The sequence below is a fragment of the Cynocephalus volans genome, chromosome 17 (genome assembly GCF_027409185.1).
Source record: "Cynocephalus volans isolate mCynVol1 chromosome 17, mCynVol1.pri, whole genome shotgun sequence".
NCBI classification, from domain to species: Eukaryota; Metazoa; Chordata; class Mammalia; order Dermoptera; family Cynocephalidae; genus Cynocephalus; species Cynocephalus volans.
In genome coordinates, this window is record NC_084476.1 from 41,428,745 (window position 1) to 41,436,908 (window position 8,164).

Genomic DNA, 8,164 nt, shown 5'->3' on the forward strand with positions numbered 1-8,164 from the left:
GAATCCTGGCGGTTTGGCACTGAGACCACTCTTGGTACACAGATTTAACCAATAAACACATAGTACTCTTAAGAAGAAAGTTATACAATATTATTAAGAGATATAAAGTGAGATCAAGACAAACAGAAAATAAACCATATCCTTGGATGGGAAGGTAAAATATAAAAAACTCAGTTCTCCCCAAATTAAAGGGTATAGTTAATATAACTCCAATTAGTATCTCAAAGAATAGACAGGGGAAAATATTTTTAATTTTTTTTTCTTTTTAAAGATAACCGGTAAAGGGATCTTAACCCTTGCCTTGGTGGTGTCAGCACCACGCACAGCCAGTGAGCCAACCGGCCATCCCTATACGGGATCCGAACCCGTGGCCTTGGTGTTATCAGCACCACACTCTCCCGAGTGAGCCACAGGCCGGCCCTGTTTGTTTGTTTTTTGAGTGCATACTGGAAGCTTGGTTTTGGTATCCAGGTCAATGTTCACCTGTGTATTGGTTCTGAAAACTGGCACATGATCTACAGTTTATGGAATTCCTGCAAATGATTTACTCACTCACCGCCCACCCCTACCCCCGTACACCGCATGTACAAGTACCCTGCTGTCCCCACCCATCCCTTCCACCAGCTGCCCTGTATACTCCCACTCACTCTCACAGGCCCCTGAGGCCCCCAGGGAGTCACCAACACACACCACTGTCTGTATCTGGGGGAGGACCTGACAGGGTCAGGCCTGGGGGGAGGGTACTGTGTCACTGGAAACTTTAATCAAGCAGGAACCGTTAACAGCTGCAGAGACACCTTAGAAAACAGTGAGCCTTAAAAAGGAAATGCTTGTGAATGTGTTGCCATAACCTTTGAAGACTTTTCTGAAAATGGCCCATCACTCCCTGCCGTGGAAAAAGGTAACAGCTATCATAGGTACCCTTTAGCCCACAGACTCCTTCGTGTGTCAGCCTCCCGGCAGGCTTTGACACAGACGCTCACCTCACACAGACACCCCTACCAGACCACAAAGTCCTGGAGGTGCATGTGCACACGCACACACACCCACGTACTCGCCCCTCCTCAGCCACGTTCCTCAGGTGACAAATGTGCTCCTCTGCCTCAGTGGTCACCTTCTCTGGGGCAGGCTGGGCGGTGCCGGTGGGCACAGCTCTAGGGCCCCTCACAGCACCCACCACACACCGCCCATCATACCAGCTGTTAGTGCGCAGTGAGGACATTTCCCTCTTCCTTTTTTCTCCACGCAGCTGCAGGAGGGGTTTCTGAGGGGGCAGAAGTCACCTGCAAGGGGGTGGGGCTTTCCCACCTCCATACCTTGTCTTGTCCCAGCTCCTTCCCATCCCTGGATATAGGCCCTTTTGGGGTTCCTGTAAGGGGTCACCTCCTGGTAAAAGAGCCTTAGGGAGAACCTTCAGGCACCATTGCTCAGCAGCCCCCTTCACCCCTCCCTGGAGTTCCTGCTCTCCTTCATCAGCCAGGCCCTCACCACCCATGGGGGCCTCTCAGTCCCTGGGTTCTCCCCGACAAGTGCCCCTGGGTGTAAAGGGGCAATGTTGGGGCTTTTTAAAGGAGGAACTTTACTAGAAAAGTAGGAGGAAAACCAAAACCAAACCAAGACAATATCAAAGCCTCAGCTGGCCCAGTCTGCACGCTCAGCATCTGGCTCTGCTCTGTCCTTGCCTCACTTCTGTCTAGGAAGCTGGAGCCCTTCTTAATCCTTGTGCAACTCCCCTGCCCGCCTGCTCCCTGGCCCCCCCCACAGCGCATGAGGGGGCGGTGGTGCCGCAGCTGCAGCCTTTCCCAGAGGTGTGCCAGCTGTGGCTCTTCCTCACTCACACCCCCAGCCCAGGCCTAGTCCAGAGCCTCTGCCTCCTGGGCTCTGCTTGCTGGATTCGGCTCATGTGTGGGGACACAGGGGACACCATGAGGCTGGCAGGGGTGGGGCGGGAAGAGGAAGGGGCTGATGGCCACAGGTGTGATCAGTAAGTCAACAAGGGTGGAGGGACCAGGGACAGGCTGCGAAGAAGGAGTCTGGGGATGCTTGCGGAGAAGAAACGGTTTGGTCCCAGGTCCTTTGCATCCTCCAAAGGGCTGGCTGCCACATCCAGGAAGGGCTTTTGAGTAAGATCCTCCCAGTGTGTGGGAGCCTCACTCTTGGCAGTTCTGTGGGGCTAAGCAGGAGGGGAGCTGGGTCCACCCCAAAAGCCTCCAAGCTGATGGGGAGACAGCCCCATTTGAGGAGCCACCAAATCAGGGAACCATTTCTGGGAACCCGTACCTATTGGAAACCCCAGGAGGATGAGGAGCTAGGGCTCCATGCTAGGACCCCCCACTCTGATGGGGGGCATGGAGCCTCACCCTCGAGCTGGGGAGATCTTCTGAGGTCAGTTGGACACAAGGAGATCTGACTGCACATTGATAAGCCCCAGTGGACGGCACAGTCAGGAGGGGAGGATGGGGCACGTGAGGGTGGATAACCAGGAGGATGGCGCTGGAGGCTGGCATTGCCAAAGTGGGTCTTGGATGCATGAAGGGGAGCACTGGCAGGTCACCAGGACAGGCCCAGCCCTTGCCTCTGAGCTCTGGACCACACTCCCTCCCCTGCTCCTCTGGCCCAGGCCCAGGGATGCCTTTTGCTTCACTGAGCCCATCTGTCTGAGACATCTTCCTCTTTCGTGACTGGAAGTCATAGAGCGAAGCACTAAGCTGAGCAGTCAGAAGGGAACACAGAGCCTAAGAGTGTGAAGGGACAGAGAAGAGAGTGGCTAGGGAGGCTTGGGGCCGGTGGATGAGGGGGGCAACGGGTGGGGACAGAAGTGCTCAGGACCATGGCTGAGGCTGTCACCTATGCAGACCTGCGGTTTGTGAAGGCTCCCCTGAGGAAGAGCGTCTCCAGCCAGTTGGGACTGGGTAAAGGTGGATGTGGCAGAGCAGGCGTCTCCTCAATCCTGCATCCCCGTCCTCCCTTGTGACCTCACCCCTCACCCCACAGATCCCACTCCTGACTCCCACCTTGGTGCCTTTTCTCTCTCCGGACCCAGAGGCTGACGACGATGGGGAACTCACCTATGAGAACATACAAGTGCCCCCAGGGCCAGGCGGGCCCTTGAGCTTGGATTCCTCTGGACTAAGGGACAAAGCAGGTATGGTGGGCCCTGGGGACATGTGTTTGTGGGGGGCTGTCTGGAGCTGCGGAGTCCACAGTATTCTTGGGAAGACAATGCCCTTGGGGAAAGGAGGAGGACGGTCCTCAGGAGAGAGTGGAGTGAGAACAGGATGAGTGGGAGCCGGGGAGGAAGAACGATGGGCAGGGTGGAGACCCCAGTGGAGACGAGGGCTGGGGAGGGGGAATCAGGCAGGGCTGACGCGTCCTAACGGGGAATGGGGAACCATGGGAGAGGGACGAGGGCAGTCAGGGAGGGGGTCTGGGGCCAGCAGATAAGGGGTCCCAGAGGAAATGATAAAGGGAGGCCCAGCAGGGAATCGAGGGCTCCCGGGGGAGATGAGGAACTCCGGAGAGTAGGGTCCCGGAGCGGTCGGAGAGGGCAACTGGGGCAGACGGAGGGTCTCCGCGTGGTGGGGGCGGGGGCGGCCGTGGGCAGAACGGGTCTTACCCGGGGCTTCCCGTCTTCAGCTGGACGCTGCCCTTCCGCAGGGATCAAGTCAGAGCAGCCAACCGCGTCCTGGAGCTCCGTGACGCCACCGGCTGCCGGGCGGATCCTGCCCTGTGAGTACTGTCCGCGCCCCACCCCGCGCGCCACCAGCTGCCCCACGCGGCGGCCCGGGCTGGGGAGGTGCTGGGCCCCGCGGCGTGCAATTCTTGCCCGGATATGAGCCCCGGGCGCAGCCCTTCGGAACGTCCCGGCTCTCCCATGCCCAGATGATTCCGATGTGCCGACCCAGATCGCACCCCCAGCCCCCTCGGATGGTTCCAGTTCACATACCTCCCCATCCTTCCCCTCTCTCCGTCTGAGATTTAGTTCCCTCTCCTCCCAGGTAATACCCTCAATCTTCCTTACCGGTCACAATTCCCAGCCCTTACTCTGGAACACCCTTCCTCCCCTACCTGCAAAACACCCCATGCTTGCCTCAACTCCGCACCGTCGTCCTCTTAGGAAAGCTTTCCCCAGGAGTCTCCCCCACTCGGCCATCTCCTCAGTGTACAAATTCCTTCCTGGGCCTGACTGGTCCTTATCCCACTGTCCCGCCGAAGGCCGTGCAGCCTGCTTGCAATACCTCCTGCTCGGCCTGCTCCTCTCCTGCCTGCTGTTAGGGGTGGCCACCATCTGCCTGGGAGTGCGCTGTGAGTATAGCTGCCCCCCCAATTCCTACTTACCCCAAACAACTTTCTCCCTCCTCTCCCCCAAAGCTGCCTTTCCTCAGCAGGGCCCATAGTCACTACTACCACATCCTTAGGTTTTGGTCTAGTTTCCAGCCAGGTCTGTTTTAGAGTGCCCTGTCTTCCTAAATTGTCTTTACCTAATCTGGCACCTCCTTAATCTTTAGGCAGTCAGATTTTATATTTCAGTGTGTTATGTGAAACGTTGCAAGAAGCAGAAAAAGGGCTGATGCTGCAGGCTCGGGAGACCAGGGCATGGCTGGAGAAGATGCCCTCCAAATCTCTCTTTATGGCCAAACAGATTTGCAGGCATCTCAGCAGCTCCAGCAGGTGAGCAGCATTCTGGAAGCCACTAACAGCAGCCTGAGGCAGCAGCTCCACCTGACGATAACGCAGCTGGGGCAGAGGGAAGAGGCTCTGCAGGGGTCCAGGAGAGAGCTGGCCCAGAGCCAGGAAGCAATTCAGGTGGAACAGAAGGATCACCAGGCTGCCAAAGGGCAGTTGCAGGCCTGCCAGTCAGACAGAGACGAGGCAAAGGAGATCTTGCGAAGTGAAGAGGTGCAGAGGAGGGACTTGGAGCAGAGGCTGAACAGCATGCAGGACACACTGAAGTGCTTTTTCACATGCCCTTCACAAGGTATCTGCTCCGGGTAAAGGAGAGATGGGAGGGTGGGCTTGAGGGATGTATTGAAGTGAGGGGCACTAGTGGCAGGGGTCTGTCTGTCTCTCAGGGGCCAGTGAGTCATTCAGGAAAGGGCAGTGAACCAGAGTGGTGGCTGACCTGAGCTGTGTAGCCCTGGCCAACAGGGAGAAGGATGGAGCTGCATGCTGGGTTTAGGGGACTCACCTACCTTTAAGGCAGACCCCGGGGAGAGAAGAGGAGGCAGCCCACAATCCAAATCACACTGTCCAAAGCAGTATGGCAAACTCAGGTTTCAGGATCTGGGAACCACCTGAATTTGGATGTGAAGTTGGTTGTTTGCACATATTTCTAAAGACACAGTCCACAGCTTGCATGAATTCTCACTACGTCTGAGATCCCCCAGAAGGTTAAGAATTACTGACTGACACGAGGTGCAATCTGGTAGTGGGGCAAGGCAGCTGAAGGTCTTAAGCATGTACGGCACTGACAATGAGATGGGTGGGGTGTTGTGGTTTAGGGAACTAGGATGGGGTGTCCATCCATTTTGAAAGCAGGAGCCCAGTCAGCAGGTAGAGATGGGAGAAGGGGACACATAACAGGGGAAATGCTGGGCCAAAGTAGGCTAAGGTTCTAGGTAGGGTACCAGGCCTGAGGGGACTGGAGTGTTTATGGACTGTGGTTGGGGTTAGGCTCTATGTAGCTCAGGGGGCATCTGGAAGCTCCCTGCAGGCTTAAGACAGCAAGATTACGTGCAGACACCCCAGCCCTCCTTTCCTTAACCTTTTTATTCTCTATGACTCTCAGTTCCAATCCAGTGTTGCCACCCATTCCCACAGCTGCTCCCTAGACCTCAGCATCCCAAGCTGCTCCTGCACTGAAAGGACAGTTTCAGACTTCCACTCTGATCACAGCTACCCACTCCTCCAGCTTCCCCGCACTTCTTCTTCAACCTCATTGAGGCCTCCAACCTGCTGACTCCCCTGTTTCCACCCTTCCCATCAGCCGTCTCCTGTCCTCACTTCTCTCCCTACTCATCATGGGTTCTGGGGTCCATCATTTCAACCACTCACTCCTTTGTTCCATTGTCCTGGTGCACCTGACTGGCAAAATCTCAACTCTTGGGCCGGCCCCGTGGCTCACTCGGGAGAGTGCGGCGCCGAGACCGTGGGTTCGGATCCTGTATAGGGATGGCTGGTGCGCTCAATGGCTGAGCGTGGTGCTGACCACACTGTGCCGAGAGTTGCGATCCCCTTACCGGTCACACACACACACACACACAAAAAAAATCTCAACTCTGGATGAACCCAACTGCCCATTTTGCCCAGGCCTGCACCAAAGTGTGACAAGTCATGCAGTCATTCTGCATGATGCCATTGGAACTCAAGTCTCTCAGCACTGCCTGGCAACCTCTGCAGTGGTCGGCTTGTTCTCCATAATAATTCCTTCCCCACCACCTCCCCCCTCACTTTCAGCACATGTCCTCTCCTGCTCCATCAGAGAGGAATTCCCTCCATTTTCCATCACTAAGTCTATACATTCATGTGTATTTTTGCCCATCCCCATCTTTTGCAAGCTAACTGCAACAGCTTTCTGAATGTTTTTCCTATCCCCCCCCCACCCCAAGTCCATTCTTCATGTTGGAGCCAGGGTAACCCTTTAAAAACAAAAATCTGATCATTTCATTCCAGTTAAATAATTACACAAACAATTATGTACCTATTATGTGTTCCAGCACTTGGTATATAGCTAGTGAACAAAATTCTTCTATGTAAAGCCCTACATTGATTTTCTCTTCCTCATGATAAAAAAAAAAAAAAAAAACTTAACATGGCTTCCAAGGCCCCTGCCTACTTTCGGTGTGCTACTAATCGCCTCACCCTCTTCGATTTGGCCACACCAACTTCTTTTTATTCCTTTAAGTTGCCATTGGACAGTAGCTCAAGGGCGTAGCTGGGCAGAAACATAGGAAAACGTAGACAGAAGAGAGGGAGGTAGTGGAGAGGGAATGGTTTTTGAGTGACGGAGATAGGGACTGATGGAACAAAGCAATGGAGGGAGGTGGGCTGGGATCAGGAGTGCAGACTGAGCTGTGGGATGTTAAGGAGAGAGGGATGTTTATTTCCTATGGATAGTCAGGAAAAGAGGAACAGAGAAGAGACAGAAATTTTGAAGTGGACAGGAGGGAAATGGAGGTCGTTCACAATTTCAGCAAAACAGGAACCAAGGTTGTCTGCTCATGGAAGAGTGGCGAGGGAAGGAGGTAGCCAGAGGCTGAAGGAGTGTGGGGACGCCTCGGATGTGCAGTGGGGAATGCTGTAGGGAGGGTAGGAGATGAATGAGAGGCCTATGGAACAGTTATGGGGGCCCAGGTGAGGTTAGCCAAAATGTTGGGGTGGACTACAATCATTCAGAAGTTGGGCCCAATTAAAATAAACTTCCCAGATTGTTAAGAAGTAATGTTGGTGAATGTTAAAGCCGTTTACTAACATACACAGCTATGGCACTTTCAGGGGAGGCAAAGGAAAGAAAGATTGCAAAGATCAGTACCAGAAGTCTATGAAGGTGCCGAGATTAGACCTAAGGGAATATTGTAAGCAACCAGATTGCTGAGTAGTCACTTTCATCCCAAGTGTTGCTGCTGTCACATTCTTTCTGCCTTTTAGACACCTGCTGTCCAGTGGGATGGATACTGAGCCAGAAGAGATGCTTTTACTTCTCACTTACTCAGAAAAATTGGGAGGAGAGCCAAACCTATTGTCGATCTCTGTCCTCCAACCTGGCCACAGTCAGTGAAAATTTTCAATATTCAGTAAGCATAGCCTTATCTATAGACTGAAGTGGGTACTGTTAGGTAAAGGGATGTATGTCATCAATTGCACACATTGCAGATACCAATAATCAATCACAATACTCTTTACCACTGTGCTTGGAAACAGCCTCTGCATCTTCTCAGCACAGTGCTCCAGGTGGCCCCTACCAACTGACTGGAGTTGGCGTGAGAGCTGAAACTTATAAACTATCTCTACTTTAATCTATGTCTCATCTCAGCTTGCTGATCAGCTCTCTGGGCTGCTCAACAGGTTCTTTGACTCTCGTAGCCTCTCAGGCAGAGAGGTGCCATACCTGGTGGGCTGGATTGTAGGGGCTGGTTCCTTAGCACCAGAACAGCCCACAGAATGA

The 8,164-nt window shown here is 53.9% G+C and overlaps 1 protein-coding gene across 1 annotated transcript; it reads left to right on the forward strand.

Annotated features, from left to right (window-relative positions):
* The first annotated feature begins 2,830 nt into the window (after positions 1-2,830).
* CD72 (CD72 molecule) lies at positions 2,831-8,164 on the forward strand. Its single transcript, XM_063081686.1, has 7 exons — positions 2,831-2,918; positions 3,044-3,145; positions 3,658-3,729; positions 4,225-4,305; positions 4,643-4,978; positions 7,648-7,793; positions 8,033-8,164. The coding sequence occupies exons 1-7, from the start codon at positions 2,831-2,833 to the stop codon at positions 8,162-8,164; spliced, it is 957 nt and encodes a 318-aa protein (XP_062937756.1).